Below are 22,901 nucleotides of genomic sequence, written 5' to 3'. Positions count from 1 at the left end.
GCAGTTTGTTGAACTTTCCCTGTTTATAAAATCAAATGAGTTTTCATGCTCCTATCTCCGCTCAATGCAAGAAGCCTAGGAGCCCCAAATAAGATGATTTCCTTGGGGCATTTTCTGCCCCAGGTGGAACAAAATAAGCAGCGCATTTCTCAAACAGAACTCATATCACCAAACAAAATATCCAGCGCAATTTCGCAAGCCCAAGGGGCTCAAATCGCACATTTGCATTTTGCGTCTCCCTTTCAATCAACAGAAAGAAGCCTATGAATCCTCACAAAACCGGCTGCTTCAAAGATTTTAAACAGCACAGGGTATCTATCAGTGCTGAAGTTCCAAGCACAGCTTTTCCCAGCAGAAATAACTGGTAGGAACAAAACTAATGGAAAGGCAGAAGACTAAGAAACAGAAAACAAAACAAAACTCAGTAGAGATGCTGAGAATGCAGGAAAGATGGAGAAGGGAATAAAAATACTAAAGAATAAAAATAAAAAAATAAGGGACGTGGCATAACACTGGAGAAAGCCCAAACTCCTCCTAGGTGCAAAGCATAAGGAAGGTCAATGCCATCAAACCAGTGCTCTAGAATTCTGTTCAGGAGGTGGGAGCAGCCCCAGAGAGCAGCACAGGGCTCACTCAGCCCATCAAGCTCTGCTCAGCTCATGGGGTGCAGCCATGGCTTCGGTATGAGCACAGAAATGAAGTGTAAGGATTGAGAAATCATTATGAAGAGGAATGGAAAAAAAAAAAGAAAGGAAGAGGAAGAGGAAGGGTGCAACATCAGTGAAGCTGTTCAAAGCATAATGCTGCAGCATCCCGTCTGGTTAGATGAGCCACCTCTGACGCTATGAGTCCACTTGTAAAGATTCTAGGAAGGGTCGAGAGGGTGACAAGTAGCAGAGCTGCTGGGAGTTTTGTACCAAAATGATTCCCCAACACAAAGTCCCTTTCCTGTAAGATAAAGGAATAATAAAATCTGATTTCTACCAAAAAAAAAAAAAAAAAAAGAGCAAGTACTGCTGTAGTTATTTTTAGAGAGAGGCTGAATCGATGTTATTCAGCATGTCGCCGTTAATTGAAATATCTCATTTTGAGCAATTTTGACATTAATCTGTCTGCATCAGTGACCAAAGACAGTGGGAAATTGGCTTTCAAGTACTTGTGGTTTGTTTCTCCAGGGATCAGATCTCACATCTCACAAGGGCTCTTGGTCTCTGATTTGTAGTGAACCAATACCAGCTCTTATGGGAGCAGTGGTCAAGGCAGGAAGCTCAGCCTCCAGCAGCTGCACGAGGCCATGAAGCACTTGAGATGCATCCCTCAGCCCCATGCAACATCACAATGCTGAAACAGCAAAACCCCTCAGCATCTCAGCCTTTAATACTTATCTGAACCAAAACAGTGGTTCTGGTTTTCACCTGGACTTGAGCACAAAGGAAATCTGAAATACCTGCACTCCCCCAAGTAAAGGGGATTTTGAGGAATTTAACAAGTGCCTGCTGTAATTAGCGAGGTTTCAATTGTGCCAGCTTTCACTGGATGTCACAGTTAAAAGCAATCTGTAACCATGTCTGCTGATGGGTATATAACCATCTATAACTTATGAATAGCTAGCACGCTCGTGAAAGCTCATTCATTAAAGTTTTATAAGCTATCTTTAAAAATTACCCATAATATAAAGAGCGAGAGGACAGATTTTTGTGAAAGAACTCCTGACAGAGACTCAGTAGCAATGGGGAAAAATGAGTTTACAGATTTCAAAGTGGTTTTACTTAGGCTGACAGGTTTTGACTTCAACGCGAGCTGTATAGGATCTACATGGAAGGCACCAGGGGAGTGGCACGGGCAGGGGGGGAAACTGCAGAGCCAGTGCAACACTCCAAGGAGGGATGAATTAAAAGCCTTTAGGCAGGGAAGACAGTTATCCAGCACATTTAATTAGGAGAGGCTGGGGAAAAAAGTCATTACATCCCCACTGGAACTAGATTGGCTTAAGATCCCTTCCAACCTCAGCCATTCTATGAGTCTATGATCCTACGTGCACAGTTCTCCCTACATTATGAACAGCCAAACTGCTGAAGCAGTATTGTTTTCCAGATTGCTTGTTTTTAAAGAGTATTTTAAAAAATCAGAGCTGGAAAGAGGTGTGTGTGTCACTTCCAGGTTAAAAATCATCCAAGCACACTCCTCACCCAAAGTTGAAATGCAGAAAGGCTATGTTTGAAAACTGGTTTTGTTGCAAAAGATGCTGACAACCGTCCTTAGCAAGAACAGCTCAACTAGTGTTAATGTAATCAGTCAGCTCAGCTGTGCAAGACTGAGCAGTCACTGGGTGAAAGGCACAGGGGCTGAGAGCAGAGGCACTGGCAGCAGTCACTGCTGTTGTGTTACATGCCTATAAAGGCTGCCCAGGAGCACAACCAAAGAAACAGCAGAGAATCTTTTCAGGATTATGCCCTGAACTGCTTCATGCAGGTACCAGCACAGGTATATTGAAGCACTGAGAAAGAACAGCAGCCTTGGCCAAAGGCCTTGCCTCTTGCCACCTTACCCAGCATCAGCAGGGACAGCTGACAGCAGGAGTCCAAGGGCAGCAAGAGAGAGAGATGCCATTCCAGTGAGCCGTGGTGCCATGGCCTCAATGCACAGCGAGCAGCAAGCAAGCCTCCAAAACCTGCCATGGGGGCACAGAAGAGAGAAGATTTAATTTACTAGGAGGAAAGCAATTGATTTGGTTCCATTTTTTTCCCAGTGGTTCATCCATGTCAGCCATTATACTCTTTCTGGAGTGTCACATTTGTTGGACCAGAGGCAGCACTGTATGGTCGGAGCCAGGAATGTACGTACACATATACATGTTCATTGAGCATCCAGCAGCCCTTCAGGTGTTTTGATCCCTCCCAGTCATTGCACAGTTCCATTTCCAAAGTGATCACACTGCTTCTTGCACCCATCCTTTCCTTCTCCTCACCTCTCATGCTCAGGCATCACCCGGCAGCAGCTCCCCCAACTCATGCTGCCCAGGGACACCCACAAGTCTCAAAACCCATTGTTTTTCTCTTTCTGATGTCTTTCTGGACAGTTAGACACTCATTTAATTCTGCTAACGACATCACCAGAAATTATCATAAACTTAGGGTACCAGGGCTCGAGGTAGTGGGAGTGTTCAACTGTACCACACTAAGCGTGCTCAGATTTTTTCATTAATGTTCAGTTTTATGTTTATTGTGATGCAATTACACATTTAACTGCCTTTCCCCTTTTATGTATCTCATTATGTTGATGCACCTCAGAACAGTACTGCCAAGCAACAGCCAGGATAAATACAGCTTGTCATGACGTCTGCCCGACAGACAGCTCCTGCCTGGCACACACGGGCGGCTTGGTGCTGCATCAGCCAGGCACAGCCACAAGCCCAGAGCCACAGCCAGGGACTCCTTTTGACCACAGCCTTGCATGGAGCATATTTCACATGTTACCTTTGTCTTCCTCCCCATTACTCATTTAAAGCCTCTGCCTCAGCGCATGGATTGATGTTGTGCAGCAGAAAGTTTGGCTGTAGGTTCAGGGCCTTATTCAAGTGGAAGGCTACCAAGTGGAGCACAACCCTCCCACTACCAGTAAGCAAACACGCTGGGGGAAGCTGTCCTGGCACGGGCACGCCTGCACCATCATAGGCAATGAGCCCTGCTTTGAAATCAATCTTCTGACTCCTGCCACCCTATAGCTGAGAAGGGACACAGGTTGGATTTCAAGTATTTGCTGATGAAGTACAAATTAGGGAATGAACATCTGCTCTGTGGGAAACTCCATCAGTCTGGGGAAGCTTGTTCCAAAACAGAACAAGGACAGCTAAAGTGTTGATGTTTCTTACAAGGCAAATTCAGAACTCCTTCAATTAGCAGCTCCTCAACAGATTTCCTTTCTCTTTAACTTGAAGATTATACAATAGGATTTATTTTTTTTTTTTTTTCCTAAGACAACTTCAATCACCAGCCAAAAGCAAAAACCCACTGCTGGCTTCCCTCTCCCTTCCCCACATCACCGCTAAAGAAACCTTATTGAAATCGCTTTCCCATTCAACAGATTTCAATGAACTGTTTGTTTTGGCAGAATTTGCACTGCCAGCATTTTTAACCAGTGCTATCCACATGAATCAGGATCATCCCATTTCACAGCAGATGCTTCACAGCTTTGCAGGAACTCCTGGATTTGGTGAGACCACAGGCTGGAAGATGATGCACCTAGGCTGGGGCAGGGCAGCTGAAGTAATTCAGGAAAAGATAAGGCCAGGAGAAGTGATAAAAGCCACCTGATGGCTGTCTGAACCAAGAAGTTCAAGACAACCACATTTCCACTTGTTCATGCAGTTTTCCTTACATGGGAGATGAATGGTCAATTCTGTACTTTGGATTGCTCCGCTGAAGGTGCTAGCAGGGCTTCCTGAATCAAGTTAAACACATGCTCAAGTCTCATTTTAAGGATCAGAAACCACTCTGCACACCTGCGTTAAGAGAATATCTGTCCTCACCAGCCCCCTGTTCTGAGAGCTCAGTGTTCTAGCACACAGGATGCCCCTGAGATAGGGCATGAGAGCACATGCATGGCTGGTTCACTGAGAAGGCTCTTATGGGCTCAGGAAGGACTGCACAGCATGGGAAATAGCTTGGCACTGTTTTCTACCTCTTTCTGTTTGTTCTTGTTTCATGTTTTGCCTGAGGGATTTGGACAGAAGAGACTATGCTGCATTTTCCTTACTCTTTGGCTCTGTTACACTGCTTAGACATGGACTGCAAAGCAGACCCAGTCTGAAAGATCGTGGTTGGTATTCCTGACTGACAGAGGGGCTGCTGGTGGTGAACCCTGGTGGCCTCAAGATGCTGAGCCAAGCAGTACTGGGGCAGACACAGAAAGAGCAGTCTCCTTCCAGCTCCGGTGTTCATCACCCCATTGCCAGGCAAGGACTGCATCTCTGAAGAACGCAAGGAAACCTCAGCAGAGGATGTCTTCACTCCTCCTTCCCCTAAAATGTACAGTTTTAAATAGTGCTTAGCCAGAGCCCAGTTGATCCCCATGGCACAGCAGCTCCCAGCACCTTCTCTATTAGCATGGGAAGTGCTCAAAGCAGCTCTGCACTTCCTTCCTCCATCTGCCCATGGCTCATTTCTTAATGGCACGCTTAGCAAACACATTCATCACTAATTCTGCAGTTGCTGGTAACCTCCACAGCTGAATCAAATGCAGATTTTCTAAGGAGCCCCGCTAACATTTTGCAGCTGGGATTCGGCAATACTTAAAGTACAATTCAGTGCACTCGGGGTTTTGGCAGGTTTCTTTATAGCCAGATACCTAAAGGAATCATAAATATGCCCACTCCTCTCCAACACATGCTGCATGGCCAATCTCCAGAGCACCATAGCAAAACAACACTCCCAAGAAACAGAGCTTTCCTGCTGGATATGCAGTTTTGGAAGGAGGAATTGGAAAAGCTTCCCTCTCCCCAAGACAGTGATACATTGGTTCCTCCTGTGATGAGATTTGGGAACCAAAGGGTTCTGGCACCTTTTGGATCAGCAGGATCTCCATGTAGCTACATTAACAATGGGGATCTCCTGACTCTGCATGCTGGGCCTAATCTTTCAAGCACTCCTTATCCTAGAAGCCATTAAATATTCTGAAATTCTTTCCTAGGAAATTATGATTAGCACAGGTTTCATGCTGACAAGGGAAAGAGCTCTGGAGGTGGAGAATGAAAGGTACAGCTTGCAAAAAACCTTGGGAGAACAACTCAGGGAGGGAGAATGCAAGCAAAGGAGAGCAAATAGAGAGTGAAGAGCCCTGCAAAACCACACAGGCACATTTCCAAGAGTCACACTGGCATCTTCCTCAAATTACCACCTCCTTGAAACACACACAGCCAAGGGAGCAATTTGATTCACTTAGCCAGGCTCATCATGCAGGTGGCACTGATGAAGCAGCAGCCCATAGGACACATCTGCCCACCGTTACCACACCAAGAGTCTCGGTGTACCTGCAGTGTCACTGAGCTGCTGTGCCCATGTGCCACATACCTTTATCAGTCGCATCAGCTGGAGGAGTGCTGAGCACTGCAGCTCCCACTCTGTCCACAGCCCCCAGGACCTGCAGCTGCTCTGCATCTCTGCCAAATCAGGTATCTCAGGGGGTATTTGCAAAGAGGAGCTACTGCTGGGAAGCCAGCTGGAAAACAGGCTGGGAAGCAGAGGCATCCATAATCCAAAGGCTCAGCTAGAAACACTCCCACATTGGGGGAAAAGTGTTATCTCAACCCGGCTGGTGCTGAGCACATCCACCACCTGCACAGTAGCACAGCCAAGCACTGCAGGTGACCTCACAACAACTGCATATTTATCTCCAGATCAGGTGCATTCACACTGCACAAGTGGCTCCTCAGAGCCCTTCTTTATTGCCTTGGAGCCTTTCAAACCAGGTCCCAGTCATCAGGAGAGGTCCTCTGACATTCCTCAAAAATCGCAGAGCTGTTCAGACGTAACAGCTGGCCACAATCCTCTGCAACACACCAGCCTTGCGGTCATCACTGCTGTGGGGAAGGCTTGGAGCTCTCTGCAGGGATGGGCAGCCAGTGAGCACACGGTGCAGCAGCAATAAAGGCAGATGATACACATGCTGCCTTGTGTCCCCGGCTGGGAAGGTTTCACTTCAATTCTCAATAGCTTCAGTGAAAAAGAAGAGTTTCTTTGAATAAAACTATTTTTGGGGGAGATGCAGGGGTTGCAGTGAGCAGACACTGTTTGTCTGGGAGCCTGGAAATAATGGAGTAAGCATGATGCTTCACAAGACTCTTGTCTGACAGGCTCCCTGCTATGAGATGAGCTAACCAGGGGGCACACACACCCTGCACAGCGCAGACACCAAGCCAGCACTGGAAGCACTCCAGCCCCACCAGCACCACTCCACCTGTACCAGCGAGCACAGGGAAGGCTGTCTGTCAGCCTGGACCAACGGGAGTGCTCTGCTTCCATCATCTAACATAGCCCAGATTTCTGACTTGGCTCTCTGCTTAGCTCTGCTTTGTGCTAAATAGATGCTGCCAGAAGCCCAACAGCTACCAGAGCATTTATAAGGATCAGAAAACAAGGAGAAGACAGCAGTACCCCTACCTACCTGAATCAAACTTGCTGTTTACCATCTCAGAGGAACAGCTCTGGCTCACAGCAAGCTGCACACGGCAGAGGAACCACAGTTTTCAGCTCAGACATGAAACTGTTTGTGCTTTCCACCCGAGAGGAGCGCATTGAGCAGTCCCTATCAATGCACACCCCGCACAGGCCATAAACAACCTTCCCATCAATCTGCCATGCAAGGTACAAGGCACACGTGATGGTTACCAAATGCGATGTCTGCGGCTCTGCAAGAGACACCAGCATAATGGGACACTTGAAACCAGAGGCACAAGGGAAGGAAATTTAAAGGTTCAGATTAACACAGATCGCAAAAGCAAGCGTTGATCTGGGTCCCTGCTGCAGAAGGCTGGTGATGGAGTTGAGCAAGCTCCATGTCCAACTCCCAGCTTAGCTTTAATTTTTCAAAACAAGGAGCTGCCTGACAGTTTCTCATCAAAACAAAACTAATCTCAGTATTGCAGTTCTCCACTTGAAAACACATCCAGAGGGACTGTAGAGTGATTCACACCCACAGCCGCTACAGGAAACCGCTTGCACTCACAAGTGTAACAAGCCAACACTGATTCACCCACACAATTACAGGCAGACACTGATTCACGGCTACTGCAACTGCAGACAGACTGACTCACAATCAGAGCAACTGCAGACAGACTCGGGCTCAGAGCACTACTGGAAATACAACTGTGCTGACAATGCCCACAGTCAGCATTCACACTGTACATACACAAATCCTTGGGAAACCAGCCAGCACCCCAACCAAGCAGCCAGCCAACCCCCCGCTCCTGACCTTCACCCCACAGCCATCTTTCCTTACTGATGGAACAATAACCACAGCTCAGCAGTTGCTCCTTCCCTGACTTCATGCTTGCCCAGCACTATTCTCACAGCCCACACCAGGAGGAGAGATGTACGATGCACATTCAGACACGTAATGTGTAGATGGGAAATTTATATGGCAATACCATATATGTGCACTGACTGCACTGACTTTATTTCCAGAATATAAGTAAAAGCAGCCAAGTAGAATACATTCACCCCTGGGCTAAAGGAGATGGCAAAAGACTCTCCACTGGGCAAAAGCTTGAAAGCAGGATTATTTACTACACTCTGGCTGGGTATGTAATTATGTCAGTATTCAGCCTGGGTATTGTGCTACTTTTTGTAAACAGTTGGCAGGAATACTCCTACTGAGATGAGGAGCTGGGCTTCTTCTATAGTGTTGAGAGGGAGCAGAGTGAAGAGGAAGAGGTCTGTTTAGTGAAAAAGAAACCAAGGTGAAAGAATGAATTAAGCAGAAAAAGGCAAAGGGGAAGCTGACAGTGAAGTGGGATAGGTGGCAGCTTCAAACAAAGAAGAAAGGAGAGGAGAAAACAGGAGGAGGAAAGCTGCTTGATGCAGAGTGCTGATAAAAGCTCCAGAAGCAAAAGCAGCAGCCCCCCAGTGCAGCGGTGCAGCAAATGCATGTGTGCATACCCACAGCACTGAGCGCTGCTGTGAACTGGGAGGAGATCGAATGGAAAGGGATGCAGCCCCCAGCCAAGCGTGTGCCACAGGGCCCAGGTGCAGCCACAACCACCCCAGCTGCTCCCATCTCTGGATGTAAGCAGGAGCGGCACGTTTGCGTTCTCCTTGCACTGCACTTGTGCGCACACGTTGCAGGGCAGACAGCCACCACAGACACTGGCGGAAGGGCAGCAGACAGAGCTCCATCCTCCACAACAGCGTCTTCTCAAAACAGCCTGAGATCTTTTATCCATTGGGATAAAGAGAGTTAAAAGACAGACTACAGAAAAAAGAGGACTTGCCCGAAGCACACGCAGCATCTCTTATTGCAGGCTGCTCCTGCCTCACCACCTGTTATTTTTCTTCTTCTCACTCAGTGCAAGGATTGAGAGGTGAGGGAACAAACCTGTGCCGCTGCCACTGTCAGAGCTGCTCAGGTGAGTAGGGACCAGATCTGCTCCCACCAACCAGCCCATAGCAGCAGCAGCCTCACTGAGGGTCCCAGATCCCCCTCTCTGTCTGAGGACTCTGCTGCAAATACAGGTAGCCTGAAGGTTCAGGAGAGACTGTGGCTGCAACCGGCCAGGGAGATGAATTATTTCCTCAATTATACTCCCCTCGTCCAGACCAGAATCATTCTGGCAGAAGGCAAAGCAGGGAACAATGGATAAACGTTGCAGTGAGAACTGCCTAATGTATAATTGCATTAAGCTGCTCCTTTTAAATGATCCATATCTCAGTCCCATTAATTTGCAGGAGGAGGATCTGGAGCCTTTTTCCCTTCCCTCCTATAGTGTTCTCAGAGACCACCCCACTCCTTCCCTTTCTTCCTCATCCCAATCCCAACTCAGCATCGATGCCCATTAGGCCTGGCTATGGGATTCAGGGGGAAATTTGACTTTGCTTTACTACGTTGTTCTCTCTGTTCAGCCCTTCCCCTGTATATGCCGTCCAGCTCCAGGACCCGGGCTCATCCCGTTCTCTTTCAGGCATTTGCTCTCTCCCCGTTCCCCGCACGGGTGGGCCGGGCCGGGGGTCCCCCGCACAGCTCGGGCTGCCGCTCTGCTCCGAACGAACGTGCTCCGGAGTTGCTGCGGCATCAAGGATGCTCCCTCTCAACGCCCCGTCCTCTTCCTTTCTCCCCCCACCGCTCACCGGCCGACAGACAATAGCCGGGGGTGCAGCCCCTCCCCGCACGCCCATCTCCACGCCCGGCGAGGGATACCCACCCAACAAAACGGGGACCCCCGCGGAGCACTCACCGCCGCGCCGGCTGCCCCAGACGGGGGGGGGAGGGGGGGGCCGGAGCCCGCACCGCTCCGCGGCCCCGAGCCCGCCGTGCCCGGGCTGCCAGCCGCCGCCTGCGCGATCCTCCGGCCGCGGCGAGGGAGGGAGAGAGGGAGGGAGGGAAGCAGCATCCCCCCGCCTTCCTCCTCCTCCTCCTCCCCGCGGCCCGGAGGAGGGTTTAACCACCCGCTTTGCGCGGATCGGAGCGGGAGGCAGCTCCCTTACCCCGCCGCCCTCCCTGCCCCAAGCGATGTCACAGCCCTCCGCTGAAGCCCAGCATCCTTTCCGTAGCGCCGGACGAGCGGAGCACAGCGGGCTGCTCCCAGCACCTACCTGTTGAAGTGTGGGCGCTCCCCGAGGCGCTGAGGCTCTGCAAGGAGGCAGCCGGCACCCCGAAGGGTGCTGTACCCCGAACCCTATCAGGCTGCTGCCTCGTCCCCGCAAGGCCCAAATCCTGGCAGGAAAGTTGGGACTGCAACTTGGAATTGCTGGAGGTTTATGTTGCAATAAAACGGCACGCAGAGGAAAACAAACGCAGATTGTTCCTCCTCCCTTAGAGGAAGGGCGGGAGGAGGAAGACAGGTTCAGATGCTCCGAGGAGTAGGCAGTAAAAGCAAGGACGAAGTGGCGGTGCGGGGATCCCAGAGGAAGCGCGATGCCAGACAAAGCAATGCAGGACGTACCGGCCAGAGCCAGCTGGGATCAGGAGGCTCTGCAGAGCCCCACAGCTGAAGCTGGGCAGACAACAGCTGACAGTAAGGCGCACTCAAAATATATTGTCCCTGCAGAGCTCTCCTGGTGGAACGCTCAGCAGGACTCAGCCGCAGCTGTGACTTTGTGGCACATAACCACTGCTCTGCCAATGAGGGTCTGGGATGAGGAAGGATGATAACCATAAGTATCACTCCCTTCTCCAAAATACCTTTGAGCACTAAAAATGTTGTGGCAAGAATATGAAGGAGAGCATGTAAACAGTTAAATCCAGTCCAAGTATCAGTTCTCTGCATTTCCATAGCCCAATCCTTGCTTCCCAGAAGAATCTAACGCATTACTCAAGAGAAGAGTGAGATATGTGTGCAGCAGTAGAGGACCTTTATATTTTTTCCTTCACAATGATGGGAAAACATAGGAAAATTCACATTGGAAGAGATTTCAGATCATCGAGTCCCATCTCCCACTCAAAGCACACAGAAGAGTCCAGGGAACAACAAAAGCCAGTCATACTTATTGACACCAAGTTTCTGCTTACTTCAGAGTTTCTTCCACAGCACATCTCCTTCTGTTCCTAATTTATACGCTTGCAAATAAGTGTTGGCAAGGGAACAGGAGAGAGCGCAGCAGGAGGCCCAACACACAGAGAAGTAAGAGTCCTGAAGACCTGAGCTACGACCTTCCCATGGGGAAGTGACACTCCATGGGAAAACACAGCTGTGAACCATTCCCAGGGGTAGGGCAATGCACAGGACCCTGATAACTCAGGAGCATTGATTCCCTATAGGATCAGAGCAGAGGAGGCCCTCATGCTTGTTCTTCCTCCTTTCCAAACTGACTCAGCTGTTGGCAAGAGCTGCCTTGGGTAGAAGAAGAGTCATGAAACACAATCAGCAAGACAAGCGTATCCGGAGACAAGTGACTCAAGACCTAAATGGCTCATATTGAAGAACATTCCAAGATTTATAGGCTTAAGTAGCGCTAACAATAGTCTCAGGCAACAGAGAACGTGGTTCTCTTGAGGCCTGTTCATCCATAAGCAACAGCAATACAGACTTCCCCAGGAACAGCATAGCTCACTCCACTCCCAGATGCCTTCTTGGCTCACTGAGAGGTCTCCTCTGCCACTGCCAGCAGCCTGAAATAGTCTTGGGCATGAAGCTCTTTATTGAAAAAGTTTTCCTAACAAGTCCAAAATTATACAAAATTTTTCCCCTTGCAGCCATAACATGTAGTAGACTCCCTTTGTAAAAGGGGGGGAAGTGGCCATAACTGGGGTCAGACAGAAAGGCTGCTGCTTACCCCGAGAAGCACCATGTTGACATACTCCTCCCCAAAAGGGCTGGAAGAGGAATCTCTCCTCCCTTCACCCCTTTCCCTCTCAGAGACTGAAAGAAGCACAAGCTGAAGGATGTTGTCACATGAGCAGTGACAGCTGTCAGCACTGCAAAAGGTACCCCACCTAAAGCCACTATAAGTGAGAAGGAGGTCAGTGGATGTGCACACTGCACCCTTCTCATCCTTCCAGATGCGCTGGATCCAGGTCATATCACACTCAGACCCTTGGCAGAGCAGGAACCTGTGCCCCACAGCAAGGTCTACCACCAGCCAACCAAGCAGCAGTAATCAGAATCTCTACCAGCCAAGTCACAGACACCACTCCTCCTGGAAAGGCTCCAAAGCCTTGCATGATTTGTGCCCCTAAAGGGCTGGCCAGCCCTCCTCGCAATGGGGATATCAAAGGAAGCCCCAATCCTAACGGAAGAAATAGACCTCTTTCATCCTAGTAAGTGCAGATTCCAACTAATCATAGAGAAGGAGAGTACTCCTGTCATCTGGATAGTGACATAAAGACACAAGGGTCTTCAGCAGAAGCACATGATAACTTTAATCAACAGGGGAGCTGAGACTCTGGCCAGGGGAGAAGGCATTAACCAGCTCAGGAAGCCCTGCTTTAGGAAACCTTTTCTGAAAGAGAAGGCAGTGTTATCAATAGCTGCTCATAGTCAGCCAGAATCGTCTTGACCTTTGCTCTGTTTGGAAGAATACAGCCCTACCCTAAAAATCAGTCTCTGTAGATAACATCCATCTATTTCAGAGGCATAAAAACATCATGTGAGACCTGTGATCAATTATCTTTTAATGCATCCCTCCATCATAAAGCTTTATATCCTTCTTAAAATATACTACTGAAAAAAACCCTCTCCTTTACTTGTTGAAATGCTTACCTGAACTCTGGCACACTCCAGAATGAGATGGTATTGAGGCAAAACCCTTTTTATGATGATCAAGGTTAAACTTTCAGGCTGTCACCATATTACTGAAGAGTAATCTCTCAAAATGGAAGTACAGCAGCCTGGGAATATCTTGCTTATAATTAGCTAAGCCTTTCACTTCTGCCACCCTGTTCAACCAGCCAGAATAGAAGTGTGCTTAGTTTTAGATCTATACTACAGTGCCCTTGCACTGAGAAGGATTGCAGATTTAATAACTGCTGGCCTAGTGAAGCATTTAGACTGGATGGTCCTTTCTGAAGGTACAGGCTGGATCACGGGATTAGGGATGTGCAGCACAGGTCTTGCACATCCAAGCTCTTTGAAGCAAGCCTGTGCCATCCGCATTCATTCCAGCTGACACCCAGATCCAGCACTCAAGGGAGCTGCAGCTCCTACATAGCAGCAGTCAGGGTACAGCGCTGATCCAAGGAACACCAAAGAGCAGAAGCAGTGTGCTGATGGAGATGTGACCCAGTGACATGTGGCTCCCCAGAGTTGCTGGGTGCTGGAAACCTGCTCTGAGGCTGAAGGCTCATCAGCACTAGGAGAGTACTCCACTCAGAGTGGTTCTTGCATGCAGGCACCCACTTTGGCATGGGGCAAGTCCCATTTTCTCTACAAACAATCTAGCCATGAGCGTGGCCACAAGTCTGTTGCACTAGTCCTGCACTGGGTGGCCTCTGCAAGCTGACACCCCCACTCATCCTCTCTGAGGCCCTCTGAGCTGCTGAGAAAGAAACCAACCTGCATACAGTAAGCAAACAAGTAGCTAATGCAAAAACAGGAGATGCTCCACGATGCACACAGGCCCAGCTCCTTCATCAAAGGCTGCCGCTTACCCCGAAAAGTACCATGTTGACATACTCCTCCCAAAAAGGGCTGGAAGAAGAGTCTCTTCTCCCTTCACCCCTTTCCCTCTCAGAGCATCCAGGGCCATCTCAAAAACCCAACTCCTGTCCCACTCTCCTGGTGCTCACCCTCCATCCCCACCATACCAGCTGCTCCTTCTCTCCACCCACCCGCTCCTTGCACCCGTAGCAGGGCTTCCATCGTCAGAGCTGGCTGCTGCCTGGTGCTTTATTAGCCTGTCTCCATGGCAACTCGCCTACAGCTTAACTCTGAGAGACCCCTATCTCACCACGGCCATAAATCAGCCACCTGCCTGCAACCTCGGTCAGAGATGGGGGTCACAGCTCATCCTGCACACCGCTGGCAGCTTTGTGACTGCCATCCCAACCTTCAGGGCTGTCCCACACAGGCAGAGTGCTGTGCACCACACTGCAGCCCTCAAGCAGAGTCTAGCAGCGACACAAAGGAACAGAACCAAAATGATGTTGGTTTTCCCAGTGCGCAGGCAAACTGGAGCCACCCATACAAAGTCTTCCTCCTTTGTGCAGGGAGAAGAGCCTGGGGTTGCTGCTGCAGTAATGCAGAACTTCAGTCTTAAGCAGTGTGCAGGAAGGGCTGCACCACTGGCCAGAACCTAGCAAGCAGGCACAGCACCGGGCTGAGGTAGAAAGGTAACAACTTTCTCCATGGTAAGCAATCCTCCTCCCTTCTCCACTCCAGCACGTCCACAGTGAAGCCCCTGAAGGGGACAAAAGCCACCTAAAGTGTTCTGCTCTCCCTGGTGCCTCAGAAACACCTAAGAACAATCTTTCCCCCAGCACAGTGTAAAGTGGTAGCCCTCTTCAAAGCTTTATTTCAGCAGGACTGCCTTCTGGGTACCACTTTACCAGTAAACCCATTGGCTGGCATCTCCTGTGCTGGGTGGTTGGAAGCAGGTGGAGCTAAAAACCTTCTGGTTCCTATAAGAAACAAACTTTCCCACACTGAAAGTCTCCTACCCTAAATCTCAGGGTTTGTGAGACAGCTTTACCTTTATATCCCACAACATACATTATGTAGTCTGTCACTTCATGCATACACTTCAAGAACTCAATGGTGGGGCTTAACCTTGGAATCAAATGCCAAGGTGGCTCCCACCACCAGGAGTGCAGTCTCCATAAACCTGGCAAAGCAGTCGAGAAGGGAAGCACCACCTGTAGGTGTTGGTGCATTGCAGCAGTGTGCAGGAGGGAAACAGGAGGGCAATGGGCCAGGGCATAGCTTTCAGATGGTTCACTTGAGATCCAAGGCAAGCCATGACTGAGCAAACAGGGAGTGTGGAAAGGTTGAGGAAAATTACCTTTGCTTTTCCTAGACCTGAAAGGTGCTGATCTACATGGAATGCCAAGGGATGCCCAAGGTGCTACACAACACTACAGCATCACATAATCCTTGCTGCTTCAGATAAGAACCCCAGTGTATCTGGAGTTTTACCATATTCAAACACGTACAGTAAAATCCACATGGCCTTTGGGATGGCTATATCTCAGTCTTACATAGATGCTCAGCTCATACATCCATCCAACAACTCAAAGAGCTAAAAAGCTTCCTACACGCCATTGCTGAGCTCCAGGTCTGTGCCCCCAGATGCTGTAAGAGCAAAGAGCAGGAGCCTTGTTTCTCTGACAGAATGCATCCATCCAAAAATCCAGAAGGCAGACCCAGCTACATGGAGAAGCACCAGAGCTCTTTTAGGAGGGCTAGCTCATCGTCTTGAATTTCAAGAAATATAAGCTGGCAGTAGAACAAATTCATAAAAACTAATGGGCCTGAAAGAAACTGTATTTGTCCTGCAGTCCCTTGGCAAGGGCAAAACTGAACCTGGAGAGAAAGACCTAGACACAGGCACATCTCTTTTGCAGTTACAATAGCAGCATCAGTTCAAAAAACCCCCTGTGGAGTCGTGAGGTTTTAGATGCTTCAGCATTTCTATTTCTAACATTGTGTATGCCTGTGAAATCCAAATATGCTTAAGCAATTTAGGTGCATAACGCTAATAAATCAACTGCATAGGAAGGCTGGTTTTAGGGAGGGCTGGCTTTAGGATGGCTGCTGGCTTGCTTTTCTGATCTGGGATCCTTCTGGGCCCCAGAAAACTGAACTTATTTTGTGTGGAGAGTGACATGACACTAAGCCAAAACCAGGAGCTTGAAACAGAGCCAAACAACAGGAGATTCACAATAAATTGCAGGAGTTGACAGCATTAGCCAAAGTCTCAGGAAAATGCCATATGCTCGAATTACACAGAACGCTATCCCATGTCCTACCTTCCCTCTAAACACCTTCCTCAGCTTTCTATGCCAGATTGAGTCTCTCCTTTTAAAGAAACTGGTCTCATCACAGCTTAATGAAACTGAGCCCTTTTCATAGTTGTACACCAAACAGCAGCAAACCTCCTGGCCCAAAGATGTGGCTGAGCTTTGGGCACCAAGACCATAAATTCCAAGGGAAGTATCAATTCTGACATAATCCAGAACTTACTGCATTAGAGATTGGCTGTACTTTCATTGAAGTAGCAATTCTAGGATCCTCTCCATCAGGCAGGATAGTTAGCCACACAACTCTGTTGTAAATGGAGCCCGTCAGCAGGAGAGAAGAAGTTCCTAAAGACTCTTCCTAAAGACATCAGCTGAATCTGCTGCTTTAACAAGGACTCTAAATGCCACTGCAGTGCCTGTGCTATGGTGCCTGAAAGGTTTAATATCTTGCCATGTTTGGTAAACTTTATGAGGACTGCAGGAAGCTGAAGAACAGGAGACTGCCTAATAATTAGTGTTGATGAGATCCACTAGCTGAAACAAAACAGCAGAGACTCGGGTAATAAGAGCTCTTCATGAGATTAAGGTGAGTGGTGGCTGCAGGAGACAGGACACTCCAATCTCTGCCTCCTGGAGCAGCCCCGTGGGAAGCAACATTGAGCCAGAGCTCACTTAATGAGAGAAGGAGCTGCTTAGAAAGGTTTGTGATAACCTTCTCTTGGCAAGCAGTGAAGCAACCAAAAAAGGGACGGCTCCAGCCCCAAGCATGTCCACGGCTATCTCCCTGGCACTTAGGCAGTTCCTCATGCATCTGCCATTTGCAACTGCTAGTACCAGGGGTGGAAGCATGCTGGAGGACAGCTTAACCACCAGTTCCAGTCCACTTCATCCCTAATTCCTTACCACTGTCAGTGACTCCCACTCTCAGAAACACCTTCAGATGTATGTTGGAAACCACAACATCAGCTGCCTGTCGGAACTGGTGCAAAGTGGAGGCTTACATAGTCCTCTTTGCCTCCCTTCATCCCGTCCCCCTACCAGGCTGCCCACCAGCAGACAGCATTAAGCACCAGGGCAGGATCTGGTACCTTTTCCTGCACAGAGCACTGAGGATCCATCTGCCAGTTGCTACTACAAATGCACCACCAACAGACAAGGCCCTTCCAGGACCTATCTGCTTCAGGAGGGTTTTTAGTGCAACTAAATCAGAGACAAACAGCAAAAGCCAGCAAAAGGAGCTGTGCATCTGATGATAGGAAGACACATGGCAGAGCGAGGCAGCTATGCTCAGGAGGAATATCCACGGGGCACAGAAGCAGGCAGATGTTCTGCTGCTATCAGCTGCCTGGCAGGGGGATGCACAGCTTCTGGCAATGCCAAATAGGAAAACACGGGCCTGGGGATTTAAAGGACACTCGAGTTGAGAAGAGGGATGCTGTAAACTGCCCCAAAGCTGCAGGAGTGAGATCAAACCACCTGACAGAGAGCAGCCCTATGCAGAGGGAAGCCAGAGGTTGGTAGGATTTTGAGGTCACTGCTTCCTCTCAGCCCTACACTTTCCAAACTTCAGTTCTGGGAAATTTGAAAAAGCAACTTCATCTTCCTGTGACCCACACCAGCTACAAACAAAACAACACAGTCCTGCATTGGCTATTCCAGGTGACTTCAGAAAAGCTGCCAGTTCCAGCCAGTCCTGGCTCTGAGCTATCCCTTCCCGATACACTTCATCTACAGTGCTGACTCGGATGCCAGCTGTTGGAAGGAGCCAGCTGCAGCATCTGAGCACCACATCTCTCAGGAGCTACCAAAGGAAGCTTTACTTTGTTCCAACTGATTGCACATAATGGGAGAGGATAACAATTAGCATATCCATTATGCTTTTTCCCAACCTGCCCCCATTAGAGAGGAAAGCTCCTCTTGTCTGGGTTCCACTGCATACAACACCCTCTTGGTTCATAATTAGTGGAATAGGAATGCTCAGTCAGCTGGGAAATCTGCCCGAGTAAATGACATCCTCAAGTGCTTTCTAATCCAAGGTATGCAACCTCACACTTTGCTGCTAATGGAATACAGTGGGAGCACCAAGATTTCTGCTGTGGACCCACAGGCATCCAGGAACACCTCTCAAACTAATTCACTCCAGAATCCATGCCAGCAGCTCCAGCCCATCACCTGGGAGAACTCCTAGAACCTGCCAAGAGATCATGTCACTCAGTCCCTAAGCCCCTCCTATCTCCTCAAGGCAACACAAACATACTTACTTTAAGGAAAGGTCTCTGTCAAGGGACATGGGAGCAACAGAAAGCCAGGAGCAGGTTCAAGGATGGCATGCAGTACTGTTAGCACAGATAGGACTTTAGAATTGAAAGAACAGAGGTTACAAGACAAGATAGGAGCTGCACAGCACCTGGAAAACCATGCACCAGATATTAATTAAAATAACACTTTGCCTCACTTCTGCATTTAGATGCACAGGAGAATCCATCCTGGTAATTTATGGCATGTAGCTGCTGATATGCCAATCAAAGGAAGCCCAGAGTAACAAGTGTTGTTAAGAGACCTTGTTGATCCTCATCTCCACAAACACAGGCTTAATTCCTTCCATCCTAGTTAATCAGGTTACTTTGTTTTAATTTCTTAGACAAAAGGGGTAGCATTGGGCATCGCATATGCAACCACCAGACAGCTCCCCTTGGCTGGAGGGAGGATGTGGAGGTGGGGTTTAGAAAAGCACATGTTCTGGAGCAAGTCTGAAAGGTCTCCAATCAGAGGATTCCAAAAGGACATTTTCATCCATAAGCAGAAATTTCTCCACTTCCAAAGCACCAAGATTTTGATGAAGACCTGATAATTTCCAGTTGCAGAGGTGATCAGAAAAGTAAGAAATGAAAGCTTTGCTAATTCCAGGAGGCTGCAGTCAGCTTACACACATGGTGCGTGGCCACGTGCTTTGCCAGGAGCCCAGCAGACCTTGTTCAGTGGACTGCAGATCTGATGCCAGCCAAAGTGCCAGAAGCTGCAGCAGAGAAAGTCACTGCAGCAACTTCTTTTCCACCTCACAGCCAGACTGAATTAGCACAATGAAGCACAGCAGATCCTGCTTTACAGATGTCCTGGGTTTGCCTTACAGGTGTAATGGGCAGCCACTATTACCCAGGAGAAGCTTCGCTGCAGGGACCTTTGGGAGTAAAGTATTCCAAAATCACGACCCTATATATCTTCAGTTTGACAGCCAAAACTATTCACTGCTTTTTTTTCCTTGAAGAACTGCATGCCAATTTTCACTAATGTAAGATAAAAATAACCTGACTCCCTGTAGTGACGGTGTGAAATTAAGTTCATTACCATGTGTGAATCAGTCAGATACAATGGTGGTGAGTACTACTGTGCAGCACTTGAATAGGCAAAGGAGCAGATCCTACAATGGGCAAAAGAAGAAAGACTGAAGAGCCACACTGAATGCAAGCACCAGATACCACATGCATTCAGTGAGGCAGAGGTGCTTCAGAGGAGATCTATGGGGAGGTCAGATAATTGGAATATATTGATGCAAATGCACAGTACAGGGGAGAGGATAAGGTAAGGAGATGTGGGTTTAATTTTCTTCCTCCAGCTCCTAAAGATTAGGCTTATTTGCCTGAACATTTCATTAACATCAGCATGCAAAATACTGAAGCCTTGCTCAAAGAAAGTTAGAAATGAAGCCAAGGAAAAAAAACTGGGCCAGGAAGACAGACCAGTGAGATCAAGATAGAGATGACCAGGCTTGCAAAATAGCTTGGCTGCTCACAAAGAAGCATCGCTTCTCAAGAAGGCTGTTCGAAGAGACAGTACTTCATTCACTAAACACTGCAGCTGTGAAGGAAAGCTGTGAAAGAACACTGCACTGTACCACACATACAGTGGTAAGAGAGAAAGGGCAGGGAGCAGGGCAGAGGTTTCTATCCCTCGGCAGGAAAACATACATGAAAGTGGAGCTGTCAGACTCCAGTCATCCTAAAAGCCATCCAAGACATGCTCACCAAGCACTGCTAAACCTCCCTACCATGGAAACGCCCTTCAGCTCTCACCACAGACACTGGGCAGCTGTTTGCAGCCATAGGATGGCGCCACTGGTCAGGAACCAAACAGACCTCACTGTGCATCAGCTGCACCGGGCTCCAGCACTGCCCTGCTAGCAGGAACCAGATACAAGGACGGGTTGTGGCAGCCTGTTGAGATCAAAATAGATCACCTTTTAGAAGAAGTGGCACCTCAGTGACTTCAGAAATATACGTTTTTAAGAACTCGAATTTTTGTTTAAGGACTTGCATTCCTACTTCAAGCTCTCTTCCAGATAGAACAGTAAGAAATTTTCAGAGGGAAATTTGCTTCCTTTTCATCTTTCCATCCCCACCTGAATCAGAAAGAAGTCAGAATATTTTTCAGTAGCTTCTGCCTTAATCTCTTTCTCCACTCTCATTTTACCTCGAAAAGCAATGTGGGCTTTCCATTGCTGGGGAAGCTGATAAGGCCTGGTAAGCTTCCCCAAGAGAAAATAATAATAATAATAAACCAGAACAAAGAAAGTTTTGTCAGGTGAAAACAGATGAGACAATTCAGGGAAAGGTTATTTCTCACCAAGAAGCCACCTATTTAAAACTGCTTCAACTCCTCTGCCAAGACATTCCCCTAAAGAAGAGGGCTTAGTGCTTGCTGCTAAAAATATTTTTAACTTGGGCTGATAATCACATCACTGTAAAACATTACAGAATTAAGTCATGCGCTGTATGGAGATGGCAAAGCTGCCTTCACCCTCACAGAAAGCTCCGAGCCCCAAGAAGGAGGCAGTGCTGCATGCAGATGGATGCACTGCAAGGAGCAACCCTGGTGCCACCCAGGATGGGGTCAGAGAACAACACTGTCTGCAGGAGGAGCTCTACAGGGGGTTAAACACCTGTGTAAGTCACTCAGATATCGTGAGGTTACGCCTGCTTGCAAAAAGCCTTCCTAAAATGCAAAGGGAAGGAGAGCCACATCCAGTGTGGCCACAGAGTGTGTTCATCATGGCCTCTTTCCAAACAGGGCTGCAGTTCCTGTGGGAACGTCTGGCACCAGAGTGCCCTGTTTCAGAGGACCTGGAGAGAAGCATTCTCAGGAAGGAGGTTACCAAGGGATTCCCTCAGCTATTGACACACCGAGATACTTGGCAAGATGCTCTCTCTGGAAACGTCAGAGACACAGATGCTGTGCAAGCTCCCCCTGGGGCTTTTAAGAAGTGCCTGACTCAAATGGAAATCAATGCGAGGCTGGACTCCACTGCTCTGGAGAGAAAAAGCTCTGTGCAAAGCCAAGCCCAGGGCTCCGTTTGTGCACCACCCTGGGGCCAAGAAGGGGTGTCCCAGGGCCCCAAACGGCTCATGGGGAGGGAGCGGTTCATCGGGGGAGATTCCAAATCCCTTCACCGCAGCAGCAAGTTTTTCCCGTTCATCTGCCTTCCGCTCTCCTCCCTCCTTTGCTCGGGCTTCAGCCACAGCCGCTCTAACTAGGAACCTATGCCCACGCCCTTAAAGCCGCAGCGCTGCCTGCAGGCTTGCCTAGGGAAGGAGCCTGGAGGGACGCACAACACGAACACAGTGAAAGAACTCCGCAAAGCGGCCGGGCAAACCGCAACAGATGCTGCCGAGCTCAGTGCCTGAAGGAGCCCGGCGCTCCCGCAGAGGAAAAGCCCCCCGGCCCCGGACACCACAGCCGCGGGAAGCGCCGCCGCGCTCGCCCCGCCTCCGCCGCCGGTTCCGTGGCTTCTGCTGCCCTCTGCCAGCCGTGCGAAGGAAGCGCCGCAGCTGCGGCCGCAGAGAAGCCTTCGGGACGCTCCTTCGTAGGAGCGAGCGCCCACTGGGAATCGCTGGCCACCGATTGTTGAGGAAGGAGAACGGTTTGAGAAGTGCTTGCTCTCCGGTCTCCAGCAAAACCCAAGCCCTGAGTTAGACGGAGCGTCTTGTCTTCAGAGACCACTCCACCCTTCACACACAGCACCTCTGGCAGCCGTTAACATGTGCTTCTGAGTGCTTTTCTAAGGTTGCACACGTGCTAAGAGAGGCTGTAGATAAATAATATCACCTGCACACACGTTACAGCCATTCAGGTCAGCGAGTGCATTTCTCATAGCTGGAAACATCCGTGGGAGACAGCTCTCTCAGATGAACTTCCACTTTAAACACAGGCTTATTCAAGCGTTAGCATCCCATTGATGGATGCATGAAAGCGTCCCTCTTGTAGGTGAAGTGACCATGAGATGATACTTTTGCATCCAGACTTAAAAAAAAACAAAAACAAAACAAACAAACAAAACAACAACAAAAACTGAGCTATGGTTAGCTGTTCAAGTTGTTTTTCCCTCCTCCAGGGAGACTCAGGGTTTCAACTATAGGCTCCATTAACCCAGGTAGAGTAGACCTCAGACTGTCAAGCTACCTATCAGCATTAGGGCCAAAGCCAACAGAACCTCTGGCCAGCCCTCTTAACCCAGCAACCACAGACCTGCAGAAGTTCCTCGCTTACACTGCTCTCAATATCTCAGGACATCTGGGAAATCATGGGTTTCTCAGGTAGGCAGGGATCTCCAGCAAGATACCCTCACCTCCACTGCCAACCCATAAATGAGGTTTGGGAAGGGGTGGATCCTGGCTGCACCCTTTCTGGTCATTCACATACATTGCATGCACCTGAGCTCCCCAGGATTGGCCCTGCCTTCCCACCAGGTGCTCAATCACTGCTTCAAGCCATGATTCTGCATTTCTGCTGCAACCAAACAGCAA

General features: G+C 48.9%; 1 protein-coding gene across 1 annotated transcript in view; it reads right to left on the bottom strand.

Moving 5' to 3' along the window:
- GABRA3 (gamma-aminobutyric acid type A receptor subunit alpha3) overlaps nt 1-22,701 on the bottom strand; it is a 66,366-nt gene extending 43,665 nt beyond the window's left edge. Inside the window, exons 1-2 of the mRNA XM_042876499.1 lie at nt 22,624-22,701; nt 2,549-2,671 (exon numbers count right to left, since the gene is read on the bottom strand). Of these exons, the coding sequence (XP_042732433.1) occupies nt 2,549-2,631 (83 nt within the window). The 5' untranslated portion in view covers nt 2,632-2,671; nt 22,624-22,701. The remainder of the gene's footprint in view (nt 1-2,548; nt 2,672-22,623) is intronic.
- Nucleotides 22,702-22,901: the final 200 nt, after the last annotated feature.

Source organism: Lagopus leucura, unplaced genomic scaffold (genome assembly GCF_019238085.1).
Source record: "Lagopus leucura isolate 7727_CA_CO unplaced genomic scaffold, USGS_WTPT01 Super-Scaffold_100016, whole genome shotgun sequence".
NCBI lineage: Eukaryota > Metazoa > Chordata > Aves > Galliformes > Phasianidae > Lagopus > Lagopus leucura.
Note: the sequence above shows the minus strand (reverse complement) of the source record. Positions and strands in the feature narration are given on the sequence as shown.